This window comes from Onychomys torridus, chromosome 4 (genome assembly GCF_903995425.1).
Source record: "Onychomys torridus chromosome 4, mOncTor1.1, whole genome shotgun sequence".
NCBI lineage: Eukaryota > Metazoa > Chordata > Mammalia > Rodentia > Cricetidae > Onychomys > Onychomys torridus.
Genome location: NC_050446.1, coordinates 10,089,843 through 10,110,951, shown reverse-complemented (window position 1 = coordinate 10,110,951; position 21,109 = coordinate 10,089,843). Strand labels below are relative to the sequence as shown.

Here is a 21,109-nt window from a genome sequence, read left to right as displayed (position 1 = left end):
GAGGTTGCCATTTGTGTTTTAATTTGCTGTTACATTTTCCAAAAGAAGAAAGGAAGCATACAACAAAATCATTTGTCTTTTCATGATCTGTTTCTTTCCCCTGGAGCTCCTCCTTCCCTTTCCTCAGCAGCTCACACTTCCTGTATCTGGTTGTGCTTCCATGTTGCTCCCAATTCCAGAGCCATGGCCTTGTAGTCACTGTGTGCTTTGGAGTCGCCAAACTCCTTAGTGGCCAGTTACGGTCTCTTGTTTTGACTCCTGGCTTCAACAGTTTGCTTGCGACTCTAGGTTTAAGGGATCATTTGGTCCTCAGCTCTGAATGATGAAGAGACAAGAGGATCAGAGACTCTAGAACAGAGAAAGAACAGAGGAGTCATGAATAGAGTTGGGGCACTCACCACCATCACTGTGCTCTTGGCCCAATTAGTTAAGGAGTTTTCTAACAGCCTATGTGAAATGATTCTTTCCTTGTCTGCTGAAGTCCAAGTATTAGGTCAGGAAGCAAACCTACTGTGTTAGTAACCAAGCTTTAGTAAGAAGTAATGGCAAAAGGCTGGCAAGGCAGCTGAGCTGAGTTCCACCCCCAAGACCCACATGGTAGAACTGACTCCTGCAGTTGTTCTCTGACCCCTACACAAGCCATATTATATGTATGCGTCCATGTACATACACAAACACATACAAGTGCATAAAAATGGCAGAGGCCAATATGGTGATATTTGCTTGTAATCCCTGCGCTGAGTAGAGGCAGGAAGATCGAGGCCAACCTAGGTTCCATGGTGAGTCAAGACCAGTAGCATAGGGTACATGAAACCCTGCCCCAAAAAAGTAGATGAAGAAAAGGAAAGGGAGCAAGATGGGTGGGCAGAAAGAAGGAAGAACTCCTGTGTAAGGTAGCATGCTTTGAACCATCAGAGGAAGGGAGTGTGGGACACTGGCTGACTCGGCCCTTTTGCTACTTTCCCTTTATCAGACGTCTAAAGGCCTAAGAAAGTCATCCTTGCTGGGTGGAGGTGGTGCACGCCTTTAGTCCCAGCACTCGGGAGGCAGAGGCAGATGGATCTCTGTGAGTTTGAGGCCAGCCTGGTCTACAGAGTGATTTCCAGGGCAGCCAGGGCTACACAGAGAAACCCTGTCTGGGAAAAAAGAAAGGAAGGAAGAAAGAGAAAGAAAATTATCCTCTTCTTCATAACAATTCTTATTAACATGTATTTATGCTGGGGGGGGCGGGTAAACAAGTATGAAGGTCAGAGGACAACTCTGGGATTCAGTTCTCTCCTACTGTGTAGGTCTTGGTGGCTAAAGTCAGGTTGTGGGCGTGGTAGCAAGTCTTGGACCAACTGAGGTACTCACTGGCCGGTGTCTCTTCTTGTGTGTTGCTTAGACTTCAGGTCTAGTTTCAAAACAGGCCAGTTTTATACATCAGAATTTGTGCTATCTCCAGGAAAGTAAAAAGCTGACTTCCATGTGATCTTCTTACAGTGTTTCTGAGATTAAGATGGAAGATATTTTGGCTGTCCTGACAAAGGATGCTTGTTTTAAAAGGAGACAGAGGGGAGCCCAGGTGAGTAGCTTATATCTTGATCTGGGGTGATGGGGACTTCATGTGTGGACTGTTTCTTCTGCCAAACAGAATGTACATTTTAAGGACTATGAGTATTAGATGAAGTCAGATTTTGATTGTAGTTTTTTCCCTTCTCTTCCCTCTGGTTGTGTTTGCTAGTCTCATCCAGTTAATGGGCGCCAGTCCATTCTGGAGAACTGCCAAGCAGCAGCCGTCTCCGCAGAAAGGAGGTCTAGGGCATTGTGTTTGGAGCCAGCATTGTAGGTTCACCCAGGTGGTGGCCCCTCTCCAGATCATCAGCAAGGACTACTGACTAGACCTGTCCATCCATAGCAGAATGGGAGAAATAAATATCTGTCTCTCTTTCAGATACACTTAGGTTGTCCATTTTTTAATGTGAGTGCACTGTCCATAGAGGAAGGGTAAAGTTGAGATCATTAAGAAGAAAAATTGTTTACTATTCATGCAGCTCCATATGGAGCTAGCGAGCTGTGCCTGCAGACCTGAGCATCCCCCACCTACTGCCTCTCGGGGCCGCCCTCCAGTCCATTGCTCAGTGTAGCGTGTGCACATGTGTATTGCTCTATGTGACTTGGCTAATTACTTGAATAGTTTACATTTATTTTCTGAGGCCCAATGATGCAGTGGGAAAATCAGAGTCACTTGGATCAGGCTGAGATATTCCTCTCACGCATCAGGTGCCTGTATTTGGACCAATACTGCCTTTGAGGTAGGTAGGGCTAGATTTGCCGCGCCCTGGCTTAAGCTCTCTTTTTCCAGAGCACACCTAAGGGAGTTTATGTCAGCAAGTAGTTTTGAGTGGGGCCCCACTAAATCTTGGTAGTAACCCCGGGAGGTAGCTCGGACCTGGTTGGTAGGCCGGGAGAGTGATGCTCAGAGTGAGGGAGCTGCACGGACCATGGAGCCAGCAGCCTATCTTCAGAGCGCTCGTATCCGCTTCACCCTGTGGCCCCACTCGTGCTGCCTAGCCACAGCACAGAAGGAGAATCTAAATGCTGCTGCTTTGTTTCTTTGTTTTGTTTTGTTGGTGAGACAGGGTCTCACTGTGTAACCCAGACTGGCTTTGAACTCAGGGTACTGCTGGCTCAGCCTCACCAGTGCTGAGTTGAGTGTCCAGGTATGCCCACATGACCAGCTGGGAATGCTCTTTCCAGTGGCACTGATGATGTACCCAAGGCCTTGGTGCATACTTCATTTTACAACAGAACCGCACTCCAAACTCCACACTGAATTGTTTTTTTGTTTTTTGTGTTGTTTTTTTGTTTGTTTGTTTTGTTTGTTTGTTTGTTTTTTAAGTAGATCTTTGATGTTTCCACAGAGATAAAGTTTGGTCAGTAAATGATAACACACCATAGACCCTTATGACTAGAAAAGGCTGTTAAAGATGCAGTTGGTCAACAGGTTGTTATAAGTGACTTTCCATGTGAAAGAAACATCACAGCCATACTAGAGTGAGCTTAGTCTATTTTTAAGGGATTGAGCATCTGTTACACAGATGTACTGTGGTCTTTGCACACCTCTGTTATTGTGTAACTATTGTGCTTAGGGTTTTTATGTTTTAATGTTCCTGTAACTACTTCAAGCTGCTTCTTGTGGTTCCAGTCCAGCTCTGCAGTGTTAGCAGTGAGCTTGGGAGTTATGGGGGATGCGGTGTTGAGAGTGGGTGAAGAGCAGATCCTTGGTCAGCTTCTCAGCCGGCGCCTCTAGGAGTCCTAAGCCTTTGCACACCTCAGCTTCTTGGTGTGTAAAATTGAGGTATATGTGCTCTTCTAAGGAGAGCACAGACAGTGTGAAAAGGTCTTAAAGCATTAAGTATCCCATGAAGTAGGGAGGGCTGTACAGTGTAGCTGCCACACTTTCCTGCCAGTGCTCTATAAATGGAGTGTAAGCATCTGCCTGCCCTCCAGAAATGAGAACTGGCTGCGGAGTGACAAAGTGAGATCCGAAAGGGAGGATCAGACAGCCTTCTGTAGACTGTTTCTGGGACCAGCTTTGGTTTGAGTCTTGTCCCTAAATACGGACTTTTCTCTCCAGGGAGGTGATCCTTGTGTCTGTCTGAACAGTGCCCCCTTCCCCTTTCCCTCTATCCTTTCAGCAACTGGCCATGTTATTTTTAACATGTGACCTTCTGTGGTCTTGTAGCATCAGTTCTCCTTAAGCCTTTCCTGGCTGGGGGCCAGCCTCAAAGACGTCCTGGGCCCTAGGAGCCATGTAAAGGCCTGGCCTCGAGTCCTTGCCTCGCAGCTGCTACCTCTGTGGCCTTGGGCAGATTTCCTTCCTCCAGAGCTCAGTCTTCCTGTCTGTAGAAGGAGAATGAGAGAGCCCATATTTGAGGTTACCCGAGAGTTTAATAAACGAGCAGAAAGAGCTCCTTCCAACATGTGAGTTCTCTAGAGCAAAGACCATCTCCCCAGCGCACCTGGCTGCCACCTTTTAGTAGGAATGAGTTGGATGCTTTTCTAGTTTTATGATTTACTGCTGTTTGTTTGAGAGGGAATGCTAAGCAAGATTGGGTTTTCACTGACATTGCCAGGTATGATTAACTTGGAAAACTAAATTCATCACACTAGATTTCCTGTTGATTGAGACCTAGCTTATAGGACCAAGTTTCCTTTTAACTCAAAGGAAAGCCTGCCTGATCTAAGTTGCAATGTTGTTAATCGCATAGCTCTGGCCTGGAAGGTGCAGTGGGTGCTGGTCCAGCTTCTGTTGTGTTTCCCATGAAAAGTGTACCTGCCCTGGCTACCATCTCCTTGAGATGCAGACAGCTGTGCTGCAGCTGCACAAGTGGCCCGCATACAGATGCTGCACCTCGTTCCCATGCCCCTCTTCTTCCCAGCTCCACTCGAGCCCATGGTAAATGTCCCTTTGGCACACACAGTTTTGGACTTCTGTGAACAGAAAAAAAGCGAGTGAAGCATCTGTAAAATGTATATTTCATATTTAGGTGTATGAAATATATATACAGCTGCGTCTGGGTGTGAGTGTTCACCTTCCTACAAAGAGAATAAATTTGATCTTTCAGCTTGACTGGAAGGAACTCAGAAGGTTCTGGGGACCACGAGGTGAAGCTTACTTGGCAGGAAAGTGATTAAAACAAAATTCTTCCATTTAGTTAAATATATCTTGGAAGTTGGCTCTTCAGCACAGTGCCTCCACTGTACACACACTCCTGCCCAGCACTGCCATCACCTAAAACTTTTCACAGACAGAACGGTCCAGGCTAGTTTTCTCTGAGGTGTCTGTCTCTTGGCTGCTGGGCGTTGTGAAGTTTTTATGTAGCGTGTGCACCCTCCCAGCATGTTTTTCCTCCAAGTTTTTTTTTTTTTTTTTTTTTTTTTTTTTCTGTGAGCTCTGCTTGTAAAATTCCCCAAACTGTCGCTGGCATTGGGAAGTGTTAAAATCAGATCAGAGCCCCTAGCTCATCTTTTTCTCATGGTCTTTTGTCTCCAGGATCAGTGGGGTGTTGCAGACAGAGGCACACCGAGAGCCAGTAGAGGGCTGGGAGCATGTTTTTCTCCACTGCCCGTGGTCCGCTAGCTGCAGGTTGACTTCATTAACAGTCGCCAGCTTGTGTCTGTGAGGGTGGGAGAGGCAGTGCCGCCTGCTCACAAGCCTCGGGGCCCTGACCCACTCTCATTACAGGAGCATTTACCTGTCTAGGGCTGTGGTGGCACCGCGAACTCTGCCCCATTCCGTCTTCAGTTTAAATTTAGACTGTCCTCCCCACAACCAAAAATCACCTCATTCATTCTCAGGAGGGGCAGTCGGAAAGTATTTCTGGAATTGGGGGTAAGACATGCTTTTTCCTAAATGCATTGTTTTCTGTCATTAACTTTTCATACGTTTCACTAAAACTGACCTCATCATTTTAACTGTGTAAGCCTGATTTTATCATTTTTCTACACATTTCACTTGTATATACACTCACATTATATATATGTAATTTTTTTTTTTTGGTTGGGAAGAAAAGATGCCTCATTTTGAAACCTAAAGGGGGGAATAAGAAAAGCCCTTTGTAATATATTGCCATATTATCACTAAATCCCCTGACAGTTGTGACACAGAAGCAAGTCACCTGTCACTTAAGCTTGAGGTCTCTTTAATTTTCTCCTGGAATTCGCACCAGGCTGTCTTTAATTTGAGGCCTTTATTGGAATTCTGAAACCTCTCTGCCTCCCTGGCTCTCAGATCTATTCTGAGAGCTGTTACAGAATGTATACAATAACCAACAGAGGGATTCAGAGAGGGCTGCAGCTCTGTTTATTTAACACTCTAGAGGGATTTTTGTGCTTATTCGGTCCTGGCTGCCCGGCTTTCAATATCGCTTTGACAACCATTCTGCCCTTCTCATTAATTTTAAACAGTTAAAACACAGGAAAAAGAGGAAAAAGTTTTCATTATTAAAGTGCTTTACTTTTTAATAACAGAGGATTCTGTCCGCCAGGGGAAAGGGCATCTTCACTAATTTCACATTCATATTAAAAAAATGCAGGCAAGGTGACAGTAGTGCTGCTGAGGTGGCTTAATGAAAGGAGGACAGCAGAAAAGTTTGCGCCCCACATCAGTGAAGAGGTGAAAAGGCCCTGCTAATGACAATAGCAAATGTCCACTTTGGTACCATGGTTCCTCAGTGGCGCTTCTCCTGACGTTGTCGTGGATAAAACCCTTAGGGGGACCGTGTACCATGAAGTCAGCTAGACTGTCATCAGCCAAACAGGTAGCAGGATGATGTGACTACACCAACAACATCTTCGTATTAAGTCTCTATTCACACAGAGAATAGTGTCGGCCCAAAAAGAGGCTTTCTCTTCTCTCCCTTCTGTTCTTCTTCTCCAGCCTTAAAAGACACAGGGGCACTTGGGTGCTCACACTTGTCCTCTGAGGGCAGAGAGGAAGCCTGGGACCTACAAAGAAGGATGGAGTCTGGGGCTCAGTAACCATTTTACATGAGGGGCTGACTTGGATGACCTGCCTCCCTAGGCTAGAGTCTCCGAGTGCTGTTGATTGTTGTGAGATAAAGGAAATAAAAATCACTACTTTCTAGAAGGAATTTTTAAAAGACATCTTTTTTCTGGGACTTTTTAAAGATGAAAATGGTCATATATATTAATAATAGTTTTCAGTGGCTACAGTGGTATTCCTGGCTGCAGGGACTAAGGCAGCCTTTGAATGTGGCTTACTGAAAAGCCACCTTAATCAATCCTCAATACTTAGCGTGGTGGTCACAGGCTTCTGGAGCAAACCTAAAACACTGGTAACCAACCTCTAGGAAGGGGGAGCAAGCTCAAGACTCAGGGATATAAAGCCTTGTAAGGCTGAATTTTAGGCAGATCACTGGAATGGTCTTAAGGGGAAAAAATGCTTTTTTTCCACTAGTGGGAGGGGTAGGGGTGGAGATAAGGGAGAAAGTCTAAGGGGAAAGGAGTTATTTAAAAACAGCATGTGTTCACTGTTTAAAATGCCAGAATTAGGCTCGGAAAACTCCTGCCTCCAAAGGTCTTTCTCTTTGAACATGAGTGATAAGAGGTCATGAAGGAAAGTAGGCAAACAAATAAATAGACCTGGTCTGCTCCCCCTTAATGCCGTCCTCATCTTTGCTTGACTTTTAACATCTTTATAGCTCCCTTCTTTCCCTAGTAATATTGAAAGGATTACCCTCGTTGGCCCCTGGGTGGTTACCGTGTGATTTTACTGTTATTAAATCTATTATAAACTGCTTCATTATTCCTGACTTCAACTCTGCCTCTCCTTTAATCCTTCCACCACCCTCCCAGAAATCCCATGCCAGTGGCCCCCAGGAAGTCCAAGAACGAGCCACAGTATTGCAGACAGTATTTGAAGATTATGTGCACTCCAGTGAGAGGATGGTCTCCTGGGCAAAGAAAGGTCAGTGGAATTCTCAGGAGATTGGGGGTAGGGTAGCCCCTCAAGGTGTTGGCTTTACCCCTCACCACACACTTCCATGGTTGAGAGGACATCCAGGGACTTCTGTGTACCAATCAAAGCCTTCATTCTGCAGTAATTCTGCAGGGTTTGGAATCGGGCTCGGAAGGCTTTAAAGTGATATTAAATGCTAATTTCATACATCTCCATTTTTCGCACAAATGAGGCTTTATCTTGGCTTATATCAGGACTAGAGCTCTGACCCAACAGCTTGGATCTTGGGTATCTGTTTTTCTCTGTCTTTGAACACCAGACAGCAGAGATGACATGTTGGCAGAAATGGTTGTAGGGAAAGAAATTGGAGATGAAGGTAAGGACTGGAAGCATTAGACCTACGGATGAGAATGCTTGTGAGGACAGGCCATAGACCACGAACCTAAATGTCACATAAAAGTGACATTGATGTAATTCTCGGACCCTTTGTAGAATAAAGTGGCCCCTGGGATCCTGGTGTTAGGGTAGAATTAACAGCTCATCTTGAGCAGTGAGTGTGGTTATAATCGCCAACACTTTTTCCTAGTGGAATGTTCCTGCTGCTGACAAATTTGTGCTAAGATCCAAGTTGGAGCCAGACAATGGTGGTGCACACCTTTAATCCCAGCACCAGGAAGCAGAGACAGGCAGATCTCTTGAGTTCAAGGGCAGCCTGATCTACAGAGCAAGTTCCAGGACAGCTAGGGCTACACAGAGAAACCCTTTCTCAAAAACCAAATGAACAAAAAGACCCAAGTTGGAGGGGTACACAGTTCTTTCTGGGAGTTCCTTGAGATTTTTGAGAATAATGAAGCTTTTTTTTTTTTTTTTTTTAAAAAATAGGAAGTCATTCTGTAGAGCAGGCTGGCCTCAAACATACAAGCAATCTATCTGCCTGCTGAATGCTTGGGTTGAAGGTGTTACCAAGCCTGGCTATCATTCTTTTAAAAATAGTTTTCATTTAGTTTTGAGACAGGGTTGTGCTAAGACCTGCTATGTAGCTCAAGCAGGTCTTAAAATTGAGATCCTCCTGCAAAGTGCTGGGACTATAAGCATGTACCACCACTCCCAGCTAGAAGTATCTTTTTATGGTGCTGGAGAGATGGCTCAGTGGTTAAGAGCACAGACTGTTCTTCCAGAGGTCCTGAGTTCAAATCCCAGCAACCACATGGTGGCTCACAACCATCTGTAATGAGATCTGGTGCCCTCTTCTGGCCTGCAAGGACACATGCAGACAGAACACTGTATGTATAATAAATAAATCTAAAAGGGAAAAAAAAAAGTAATTTATTTGGCAGTGTTACTAGAGTTTGGTGCTGTCCCAGATGCTTCAGTGCATGAGGAAGTGGGTGGAAAGCATACCTCTGTTGAAGGTACAGGAGTAGGTGTAAGATAGTGAACAAGTACTTTAGATAGTGTGGTACAGTCTACAGAAAGGGACAGCAGGTAAGAGGGAGGCTGGTGTGATGACTGGGATGTGATTGGTAAAGAGGTCGGAGTAAGCCCTGCTGAGAATGTGATAGTTCAACAAGGCAAAATGGGACAAGTGTTTATGTTCTAAAGGAAGGAGGGAGATGTAGGCAAGGGTGAGTTAGCTAGGGCAGAATCCTGTAGGGCTTGGAGGTTGCTCTGAAGTCTGTAGGGTTACCCTAAGTAGGCTCAGGGGGCCAAAGGGATTTAGTTGGTTGGTTTGGAGTTTTGTTTGTTTGTTTGTTGTTGTTGTTTTCTGGTTTTTGGTTTTTGTGGGTTTTTTTGAGACAGGGTTTCTCCTTGTAGCCCTGGCTATCCTAGAACTCACACTGTAGAACAGGCTGGCCTCAGCAGCAACAAAAAGATAAACAGTTGTTTTCAGATAGCCATCATTAACCCTCAGCACAGGGCTTGGTTGTCAAAACACTCCAAACAGAACTGCGTGTAATGGAAGTCTATCCTTGCCAGCCACATATAACTGGTGTCTGTCCTTCTAGTCACTTCTCAAATAATACCTTGTCTTCAGCAATTCCCCATAGTTCCCGAGAACCTCCCTGTAGAGGAGCCAAAATCACTGTGGTTTTGACCTTTGGAGGAAGGTGACTGCTGAATTCGGATCGTTAGTGACGTCGCAATGGAAAGATGCCTGCCACACCTTCCCCTTTGGCTGTGTCCATGGTATTCCTGTACCTTGGCAAGATTGCCCTACGTAGGTGTCTGGATAGTCGCTTGAAAGTTAGCAGCAAGCGGTTGTCAGAGGTTGTGATGGGGTAGTGCTGCCATCAGCAGTCTGTTGAAGCTGTAGGAGCAGAGCAGTTTCCCATGTTTGTGGTGTATGCACACAAGAAGAAATTACATGGATCACTTCTCTTGTTTCCCATGTTTGTGGTGTATACACACAAGAAAAAAGTACATGGATCACTTCTCTTGTTTGCCAACTGATTTTTTCACTCCAGGTTTGTAAGGGCTGGAACCAGCTGCCCTCACCTTAGACCTTAGTCACCTATCTTGGGACACAAAGACCTTCATGAATTTCTCCTGTTAGGATTGTGACTGGGAGGTTTGGAGGAATGTGTCTGCATCTGTCGCTCTAAAGGAACTTAACCCATGACATATGAAAAGCCATTGCACCCTGTATGTTGATACTACCTTTTGCATTTCAGTTTACGTATACAGATTCCTCAACCAGTTTGCTTCCCTTTTGTGATGTTGCAGAACCTGTCTCGTGAATAATTAACAATTCAGCTGGCCTTGCCTTTATGGCAGAAAACTAGGTAGAAACTGGGCCAGGTATGCATTTTGCATGTTTTGACCCTATCGTTATTAATAGTTTAATTGTTGCTGGTCTCCAGAACACTCATTACTTCTCCTGCTTTGTGTGTTAACTAGGGACTTAGGCTGCAGTAGTAGTTGTAATGTGTTCTCAGTCTAGACTCTGAAGGAAAAGTTTTGGACAGCAGAGTCCTCTGCCTACACATGCCCCTGTTCCCATGGTCTGTCATCTCCATCTTCTGGCCTCCCTGCAGAGTAGGAATCATGTGTGGCTCTTACACTTGAGTTTGGAAGGGACACTTCTTGGTCGTAATAATATGTTTTCCTCCTCACCTCAGTGGAAAGGCATTGGCTGGGCACGTTGCCAAGTGCTTTGTCTTTTAAGAGAACCATAACAAGGCATTTTTTTTCTCACATCCTTTGGATAATTGGTATAGGTATGTATACCTTTGTGGTAGACCAGATAGGGCTTGTGATGTGGGGCAGTAGGAGTGTTTCCAGCCTGCAGTATTGTTCTTTTGCCACCTTATCCTAGGAGTGATCTGTATGACATTCCCATTCCTGATCCAGATGCCCATGAATAAAAAAGGACAAGGTGTCCAAGTGGATTATTTTAGACAGATTCCCTCTAATTCATACACCTTAAATAGCTCCCTGGAAATAGGAGCCGGCAACTAAAATGCTCAACTTTCATTGCCTGTAGCTCCATCCGTCACCCCATATAAACGTCTCCTTTTAGTTCTCCACTTTCTGCTGTGCTGGTCCCACAGCCCTATTCCTTCTGTACATTCTAGACACTGCCAGCATGAACCACTTCCTGTCCCTGCTATCTCAGAGTTAGCCAAACATGGAAGTCTATGCACATGTGCAAGGACAGCCAGCTGTCTCTGTCCCAGTGTCACTAAACCTGGAGGACACTGAGGTTTAGTTAAATATGCAGTGTGAAATGCTGCCTGGGCCTATGTCTGGGTGTAAACATTTCCTGCCATTGCTCAGCAGCTTGTTATCCCCGTAAAGCTTCTAGCTGGGCACCTACATCTCTTGGGACCAGATATATATCTCCTTTCTTGCTTCCTGGATGGAAGTGTGTGCTGTGGAGGAGGAGGAGGGTTGTGAGCCAGGCAGAGACCCAGGGCTTAGCTGCTTATGTGGAACAGTGGCAGGAAGTGAGTGAGATATGGGCTAACTTTGGGGTGGCCCGGACTCTTGGATTGGCTTGGCTCAGTGGGATGTTTTAGACCAGAGGTAAGTGTTGGGATTGGGGGAAGAAAGGGAAGTAGAGGAGTCAGGTCTTGGTGGTCACTGCAGTGCCAGTGAGTTCCTCTCTGAGAATGTGAGTAACTGTGGGTGGGGCCAGTGTCGGAACCCTCCAGATAGCGCAGACCATTTGAAGTGTTAAAGATGCTCTTTGAAAAAGCTGGTCCCTGGTTATTGGAAGGGGAGTGAACACAGATTTAAGAGAGAGGTGCAGAGTAGTTGCTGTGCTTATTATTTCTCATCGATTGGGAAAAGGAGTTCACTTTGCTCAGTAAATAGAGCTTTGATGGATTCCCAGGATCCTTCCAGGAGCTGATCTGCTAAAATGACACTTTTTATTACTGTTCATAAACGGCAATCTCCAGGTGCTGCTGGGATATTACACTTAAGCTGTGGGCAAACTTGCCAGTCCAGTGGCTCAACCACCCAGGTGAGGGAGGCTGGTGCTTGATGCCTCTTTGCTCTCAGCGGTCCAGGGCTGGTGCCAGCCCTCCTGTTGGAGGAGTTGGGTGTGAAAGTCAAGGAGCAGTGATGGGCAGAGTACATTGCAGATTGTCCCTCTGCTGGAGAGGGGAGACAACGCATTCACTTTCTCTTGTGAGATATTCAAGGAGCCAGATAGAGGAGAGTCTGTCCCCAGGGCGGGTGTCTGGGTAACGTACAGGGGCCCGGCCAAAGCTCCAGCACTTAGGAATGGAGCCCAGATCATCTCTAGCTGCAGCTGGGGTCTAAAACAAGGAACCCATTCCTTCTAACTTCAAAATGAGGCTGCAACTTTGTAACTGGGCTCTCCACACTGGTGGCGGGTACCAACTGTTACCTACACTATTTTAGTTTTTATGTTATCCTTTCTCCTTGGCATGATTGTGTGCATTAACTATTAAAAAAATAACTGATTTTTCCCCTAATATAAATATCTAAGAATTTTCATAAGAAAATGTTGATCACTTAGTTTCTTCATTCAGTCTGCTGTATTTAACAAACATGCTACATGCCAGGCACTGTTGTAGGCCTTGAGACTGTGTGTGACAAAAGAGAAAACAGGCCCTACCCTGTTGGACTGTTTCAAACTCCTCAGTAAAAACAAATTTTAGAGGATTTTTTTGAGTGATAATTTTGGCTGAAATTTTTTGTTTATGGATTTTTTTAAACTTTTGTTGTTTTAATTATGTATATGCATGTGTATCTGTATGTGGTATGCATAGGTGAGTGCAGTTGCCTAGAGAGGTATCCTTTTAGAGCTGGAGTTACAAGGCTGTTAGAAGCTGTCCAATGTGGGTGCTGGGAACCAAACTCAGGCCCTCTGCAGGAACAGTCCGTCCCCTTAATCAGTGAGCATCTCCCCAGCACTTTAGAGATTTTAAGAACCTTACACAAGTGTGGCTTCAGGTTACCTGTGTTGTAAATTGTCCTGGTTCTATTCTCTTTCTTGGCAAGGTAAAGGAGGGTAGCATAGGGCGGGTAGCTTTGAGACTTGAGAACCCTATCCTTACTTCCCCTCCCACTTTCTTCTAGCTCTGCAGTCCTTCATCCGAGCCTATGCCACATACCCTAGGGAGCTGAAGCCCATCTTCCATGTCAGGTCCCTACACCTTGGGCATGTGGCTAAGAGCTTTGGGCTAAGAGATGCTCCTAGAAACCTCAGTGTCTCCGCTGTGAAGAAGAAGGCAAGCTTGAAAAGGTAAGATGGGAGTTAGACTGTGCAGAGCTCTGTTTACATAAGCAGGCAAGGTCACCTGGAAGGCTGATGCCAGCTCTTCTGTCGTGTGTGTGTGTGTGTGTGTGTGTGTGTGTGTGTGTGTGTGTGAGAGAGAGAGAGAGAGAGAGAGAGAGAGAGAGAGAGAGAGAGAGAGAGAGAGACTTGTGTCTGCTTGTCTCAAAATACAGAATTACTTGGAACAAGGGGGAAAATGCCTAATTCTGCAAAAAATTCAGTTGGATGCAAATGTAGTGGGGATTACTGAGCAGAAGGACGGGTCTGTTGAGTTGTCTTCTTGTCCCAGTAGAGTAACTCGGGAGACTTCTGTTGTGTTCCATATCATTAGCTCTGGTGGTGGTCCTTGTGAGCCATGGAGTGGGATGGGGCTGGAGATTTAGAGGAGCTGCCTCTACCCAACTGCAGCTAGCTAGCTGTGGTGCTGATATACCTCAGGTGCTGAGTCTTACAGAGGCAAAAGAGCCAGACACTTACCCTTCTCCATAAAACACACATCTGGGTGCAAGATTGCTTTGTCCAAAGGATTCTTGTAAAAGGAATCCCAGGGTGACCAGGACTGTCCTTTGAGGTCAGTTGTCCTGAGTCCCTAGAGTCAGGGACTAATTTTGTCCCTAAGTCTGACCCCACAGTGCTGTTAATTATTGGTCTCAAACTATCTGTGTTGTCTCCTTTCTCTCCTTAAGGAATGCTGTTCTTTCAGCAGCAGGCCCAGCTTCACACCATAGCCAGAGCACTGGAGACCCTGACAGTGCTTTGTAGGGGTCTTGAGGTAGGGGGCACCTTGTTGGGTGACCTGTATGGGAAAACACAGTGAATAAGTAAGTGTTGGAATATAGAGACTGTTCTTTGTTCTTCCCTTACCCAGGTTTTGGTGTAGACTCCTTGAATGCTCTGGGTACTTACAGCATAATAATAGTTGCAGATGCTGCCATATTCCTGCCCTGACATGGAGGTTAGGCAGCCTTGTGCTTTGCTGCTGTTCCCACGCAGTCTGTCCTGCTCTTTCCCCCCGGGAAGCAGGCACTGCCTCACTAGCTCGGTTGGTCAGTGCCTGGCTTCAGCGGGATGAGAGGCTGCCCAGTGTAGGATAGTGGTCTCAGAGTCGGGGACCCAGACTTCACTTCCAGCTCCCATCTCATGGGGTCCTGGGAAGCAAATGACTTAGTGGCAGCATTGACCTTACCTTGAGAAGCCACTGGGGAGAGAGTGACTGCCACCTCATGTCTCAGCTGACCCTAGCAAGCAGATGGGCACCAAGACCACTATACCCCTGTGAGCTGCTGATTGGACAGGGCTTTATTCAGGGAAGAATGGGCTGATTAGCTGCTAAAGAGCATGTAAGATGGTATGGGGCAGCCTTTGATGTCTGGCTGGCACAGCAGGGAGCCAGGCAGCGAGTGACAGCAGTGTGTCCCAGGATTACTCTGAGTGGCTGTGCCGCTCTGTTCTTACCATGTCACCACTCTGTGCCAGCCCTTTCTGCTGTTGCGCCCTTCCTTTGAAGGCCCTTCTCACCATGCCCCCGCCCCTGACTTTCTAACACAGAGAGGAGACAGTAGGTACCTTTTTGTATTTGGGAACGTGCTGGCACTCCTGGAAGAGGAGTGGTTTTGCAGCTAATCTGCTCAGGAACCGTTTAATTGTGGCCAGGGTGAGTGGCAGAGAGAACCTGACAGATTGTCCGTACTTCTCTGTCAGGACTCAAGCAAATGCCAGTTGCTGCTTTCTGAGGACTGGAAAGAAAAGTCCATTAAACCCTGTAAGGTGCAAAGAATTGGGCCTGCTGTGGCCATGACTATTGTTCTGAGTCGAACGTCTTCTCCGAAATCTGCCTGTCAAGAAAGAGAACAGGTTCCTTCTGTCACGTGCAGATGAGTGCAGTAGTGTCACCAAGTCCTCAAGGGCTGGCTTCCCAGCTTCTGCTTTTCACTGCCAGAAAGAATAATTACAGGCTATGCATAAACAAACCCATGATGTCTGCTAGCAAAGTCCAGCGGCTGTGAGCCTGTCATCCTCAAACAGGAAACGTGGGGGCAAGGCAGGCCAGGGACTAAGTTATTGGGCACTCCTATGCAATGGCAAAGGGATTTTGTCTTTCGTGTACATAACCTCTTTCCTTTTACACAGCCACTTTTCAGAACAAGAAAATAAGTAACATCTCCAATGAGATCTCAATATTCAGGTCTCTGTCAGCTTCCCCACCCTTAGTTCTGAAAGGGAACAGTAAACATCTCTCTACACATGGGAATACAGTCATAGTCACAAAACCTTTTCTGGCGCCTACACACAAACCTGTCAAAACAGCCCCCACCCCAAACATCCACATGTACACAGGTGCTGTTGGTAAAATATTGAATGGCCCCTTAGCAACATTCATCACAAAAACAGCAGTTCCCAGGAAGCAAAACTGGTAACATAGTCATCTAAAACTGCCATCTTCCCTGGAGACATGGGGACTGGAGCCTATCTGCTGTGCAAGGACAGTTGGACTGTTGGCCAGGGTGTCTGTGTAGGCACACATGAGTGAGGTGAATCCAGGGACATGCATTGTTAGGACCATGATTCCTTCTCGTTGGGTGGAAAATGGTTCCAAAGTAACAAAGCTGGTGTCACTGACAGTGTGGAAATGTGAATGTGCAGTTTCTAAATCACCCACCTTGTGTGAATTATTCCATACACTCAGCACCACTTTCCCAAGACAGTTCTCCAGCTTCTGCTGTCCCATCCAGTGTGGTCATCAGTGACAGCTTCGTCAGAATCCAATCTCCATCCCTGCTCTCTGCTCATCTCCTTTAAAATTAATAGAGGAATGGCAGTCTCAGTTGTTAACTGTTCTTAAGTGATTTTAGTTTACCTAGTAGTTTTCATTTTATCAAACTAAGTAAGCATTCTAGATGTGGTAAGGTAAGATTCCTAGATGTGGCTGTGCTTGGTTGGGGAAAAGAGCTTACTGAGGGCTGGTTCTACCAGACCAGACCAGCACAGCCAAACATTTAACCTCCACACTTCTAATGCCCTACAAGTCTTTCAGTTCTCAAAATAAGTAAACATCCTTATGGAAATCACATATGGCAGGCAATTCCTTGTAGAGAGACTTGCCCCCACCTGAATCAGCACAAATGCCTCGTCCCTAGAGCTCACAATGGAGACCTTGCAAGCTCTGGCATGGGGGCACTGTTTATGCTATCAGCCTTCACTGTGCCAGTGTGCCATTGTAAACAACCAGTAAACACTCACCTGAGCTATTGGGTGGGAGCTTGAGACGGTGGTTCTGTGTGCTCCCCATCAGCTGTCTTCCTTGCCCTGCCCTTGCTTCCTAAGTCTATCCGAGTGTCACACTGCAGGTCAGCTAAGTCACTTGCACGCTGTGTGCCTTTGGGCAAGCAACGGCCTTTCTGTACCTCAGTCCATCTGCCTCTTGAAGGCAGGCACTTGACTTCATGGTGTCATGGTGGAGATAAACATTTAGCAATCACTGTGACGATGGCCCTGTGACTGTCTAGCCCTTCTGCTGGCCTCCAGTATCAGAGCATTTCTGGGACTGAGGACCAGAGTATGTGTGGAAGTAGCTGCAACCTTCCAGCACTCTGGAACAACCTTGAAAGCAGAATCAGGTCCCCTGAAGATGAGCACTAAGAAGCTGCAGCTGCATCACCCTGGGAAGCAATATCCTCATCATTAGGAGCAGCTTGCTGCCAATTTTTACGTGGTATTTACAACCTCCCTAATATCACTTAATTAGCTGAAGGAAAACCTGGAATCCTGCCCACTGTGAAATTTTTCTCAATTTCTTTGAGCCAGTTATTCTACAAAAAACAGATTGGCCAAATGTGAGATGCGAGGCTGGGCACGGCCGCACTTGGAAGCACAAGGCTTTCTTTCTCCGTGTGTGTTTGATGCACCTGAGTTGGTGCTCTCCTGGGCCATCCTGTAACACACAGCCTTGGTCCCTTGGGTCTCCTTAACTCCGTCTCTTCCCTTGACTTCCAAAACTCTGGGTTCATGAAGATCGACTCTTGGCTGCTGACCTCTGAGCTCCTGGACACTCTCTTTCCATGCCCTGTGCCACTGCTGTGTGGGCAGCCCACTCGTACTCTTTAACCAGCCCTGGCTTAGAGCCTTTTGGTGACATCCTGTTGCTCAGCACCTGCTTCCCTGGTGGCCTCTCAGCCTCAACCGACATCCTGCTTTCACTCTCAAGGCATGGGCCTGGCCTGGACTCTCCCATTCTCCTCTCAGACCTGCCAGAGCAGATAGATGTCCTCACTTGTTATGACAGTGATAGAGTCATATCTGTGTGTGGAGGGGGGTTGTGTGTGGTAATGTCTTTTGAAGTGCCTCAGCAGAAACCCCGTCAGGTTCATGTTCACTGTGCGCCCAACAGGCACAGGATAGGTACAGAGGAAATACTTTGGCTTTAATGGGTGGAATCACTCTGGAACTCTGAGGGAAGAGAAAAGGAATTGTTCTACAAAGAAGGGAGATGAACTCAGTCATTATTTAGTGAACTGTGAAGATGACCAACCGTACCTGGAGGAACCATTTTTCAGAGCTCTGTATGTCAGGTGGCAGCCCTTCTGTGTGGAGAAGAGTGAGGCTAGATACCTCCACATTACAGAAAGTCTCCAGCAAGATCAGCCTGGCCCAGCTTCCCCTCTGTCTCTGGCTTCCCAGGTGAGAATGTGGAAGAGAGCAGGCTACCATTACTATCTTCTACGCATCTATCTAAGGCGAGAACTCAGACTTACTTGAGGACCAGAGAGAAGACAGACCACCAGCAAGAGCTGTCAAGACAGCTGGACATGGATGGGACAACAGAATTTACTCCTAAAGTCTACTGAGGAGCACTGTAAAAACCAGGTTGCCCAGGTCCCACCCTAAAGACCACAGTTCAGTCATAGAGAGTGACATAGAGGTGACTGCAGACTTCACTTGGGAACTGGAAAGGGGGTCCTCAACAGTGTGTCAGGCACGTGCTCTTAGTGTCTTTGCCACAGAACTGGGAGCAAAGGGCCTTTAGCTAGGTGGTAAACCTGAAGTGCAGGCTGGGTGCTCTAGAGCCCTTGCCCTGAGGTCATCAAGAAGGTGGTTGAGGGGCTGGGAAGGTGGCTCAGCAGTTAAGAGCACTTGTTGCTCTTCCAGAAGACCCAGGTTCAATTCCCAGCACCCACATGTCAGCTCACAACTGTCTGTAGTTCCAGTTCCAGGCAACCTGAAACCCAAGGCCAAACACTAATGCACATACAATTGAAAAAGAAGAAGAAGAAAGTGGCTAAATGAGTGACTGGATTCTTCTCGACAGAACTCTAAGCTCACAGGGCACTGAGCCTACCTGTCAGAAGCTCACACTATGTTCCCAGGCCCGTCCAAATGGACTGACCGTGTGGGCCCTCCTCTCTGCAGCTCTGGTACTGTAGACCCTGCTGCCCTGGACTCTGGGGTGATTATGGCTCTGCACACACAACCTTTACATCTGCCCTTTTGTTTCTGCCACTATTTTTTTTTCTATCTGGTATCGTGCAATTACCAGCTTTCTGCCTCCTTGTGGAACAAACTCACCCTCATCCCCACCGGCTAATGAGGCGATTAGAGGGAATTGACAGTGACCTTGAGCTTCCTCCACACCTGAGTCACCTGCAGACAGCAGGAGCCACAGGACATGCTTTCTGTCACACAGTCCGGGCTGACAACAAAGAACAGGAGCCCAGGCAGCCTCTCCTGGGAGAGTGTTGGAGATGGTAATGTTTACCACTAGAGTCATCCAAGCACTGGAATTAGAAGCTGGCCCTGCAGACTGGCCACACCAGACAAGGCAGCATGCTACAGGAGAGTAACCTGCCTGCTCTGGCCTACTGAGCGCCTGTCACTTGGAAAGTCAAGAGAGAACACAGTAGCCCCTAGCTCTCCCCTGCTGCCCACAGTTTAGTGTTTCTCACCCTGAAACCCGTCCTGTGAGAACGGATTTCTTTAAGCCAGCCCTCCTCCTGCTGAGCCCCTCTGAAGGGGAAGGCATACTCCAGTCTATTCTCTAGATACCAAGGCCTCCCCCTCTGGTTTTGACCTGTGTGAAATGTCCCCTTTATTCTGGCTCTGAACACTTACAAGTAGCAGTCCAAAAAACAGGGTTAGCTTGTTGACCATCAAGAGGAGTGCTGCTGGGTGCAGTCCCAGCAGAGGCTGGTGGACCTGTGAGTTCAAGGACAGCCAGGGCTGTGCAGAGAGGCCCAGTTTCAAAAAGCTGAAGGGGAGGAGGGCATTGAGAACCAGCCTCCCAAATCGCCAGTGTGCCATACTCAGCGTGTGAGGTGTTTGACAGCAGCCGGTCATCTCTCCTGAGGACTCTTGCTCTCTGCCAGGCTGGTTCTCTCGTGTGCATTATCCCATGCAGATCCCCCAGACACTGACCAAATGAGAAACTAGAGCCCAGGCTAAGCTACTCCCCTCTCTGTGTCCTTACATGTTCTGCTGGAGTGCCGATTGTTTTCTAGAGTCATCCTATAACAAGTATGTAACCCTGTAAAGGGGACTATACTATTTTCTCTTTTACTGTGTGTGTGTGTGTGTGTGTGTGGTGTGGTGTGGTGTGGTGTGTGTGGTGTGTAGGTCAGAAGACATCTCCATGGTGTCGGTTCTCTCCTTCCACTGTGTATGGGTTCAGGGCAGCGATAAGATTCAGGTCAGCAGGCTTGCACAGCAAACGCCTTTGCCCAGGAAGCCATCTTTCTAGCCCAAGGGGGTTTTTGTTTTATGTGAGGAGATCATTCTTTGTGTAACTAAAGAAATGGACTTAGGTCAGGAGACAAGGTTGTATAGAAAAGGGAGTTTCACACTATCTAAGCATTGAGCCCTAGGGTAGGATTTATGGCTCTGTTTGTGGGTAAGTTCTGGCTCTGCAGTGGTGTCAGTTTCTCTGGGTGCAGAAGTAGGAAGTGCCATAGAAAAGGCCTGGTTTTGGAGTGGGCCCTTCCTGAGTAGTCCCAGCCCTAGCACTTGGTGACAGCCTCTGTAAAGTGGGAAGGGCAGGAGGTTGTCACCTAGTGTGTGGATTGTGAACACCTGGCCTCCAGTGCAGTGCAAAGTGACCAGAAAAGGCTTGCTTCTCTCCCCCCATCCCACTCCTGATTCCACGCTGGCCTGGCCTTCCTCTTTGTTTGAACATCCTTCTGATGATTGTTGTGGCCTGTACTTTAGTAAGCCCTATGTTTCAGTGGCTTGCCACTTTCAGGGATGCCCACTCCATAGTGGCTCCAGCACACCATTAGATTTCCCAAAAATAGGCCAAGGTCTACTAATAGTCAGCACTTCTTCATCTGGTTCATGAGAATCATTCACACATACAGTAGAGACTACCTAACACAAGTGCCCAGGTGGGCACTTCTGGTGGTATAGCACATGGTAAGTGTCTGTAGGAACTGTGACTCAGTGTCCACTCACAGCCAGGCACTGGCTTTCATCCTCTTGTGGCTGCAGGTGAGGGTGCCTGGAGTCCCACTGCTGTCAGCATGGTGGAGCTGGAATCTGTCCTAGGCCTCTGACGTCCAGGTCAGATCTGACCAGCTTGTCTAGATGATTCCCCTTTCAGGGTCAGGGTCTCATAACTGTCCTTGAAGATCATCTCCTGAACTGGTCCTTCTGATCCTATAGAGAATTGTGGGTATGCTGTCATCTCTCTGTAAATGTGATAAGTAGACTTAGAGTATCACCCAGGTCACAGACATGTGTTAGACAGAAGAGGCCCAGAGGGCTGAGCCCTGGATGTGGGCCCAAGATTCTGCCCCAAACAGCTTAATATTGGTATTCCCAGAATCTCACCATAGCAGTTTTACATATGCTTGCTTTCCAAGTCTACCTGCTCCCCCTTATCTTAACAATAATCATTTCTGCCGAGG

General features: G+C 47.0%; 1 protein-coding gene across 1 annotated transcript in view; it reads left to right on the top strand.

Annotated features, from left to right (window-relative positions):
- The window catches only part of Ddx31 (DEAD-box helicase 31), a 70,857-nt gene that overhangs the window by 44,680 nt on the left and 5,068 nt on the right, over nucleotides 1–21,109 (top strand). The window contains exons 17-19 of the mRNA XM_036186116.1: nucleotides 1,483–1,564; nucleotides 7,363–7,474; nucleotides 13,019–13,184. Coding sequence (XP_036042009.1) covers nucleotides 1,483–1,564; nucleotides 7,363–7,474; nucleotides 13,019–13,184 — 360 coding nt within the window. The remainder of the gene's footprint in view (nucleotides 1–1,482; nucleotides 1,565–7,362; nucleotides 7,475–13,018; nucleotides 13,185–21,109) is intronic.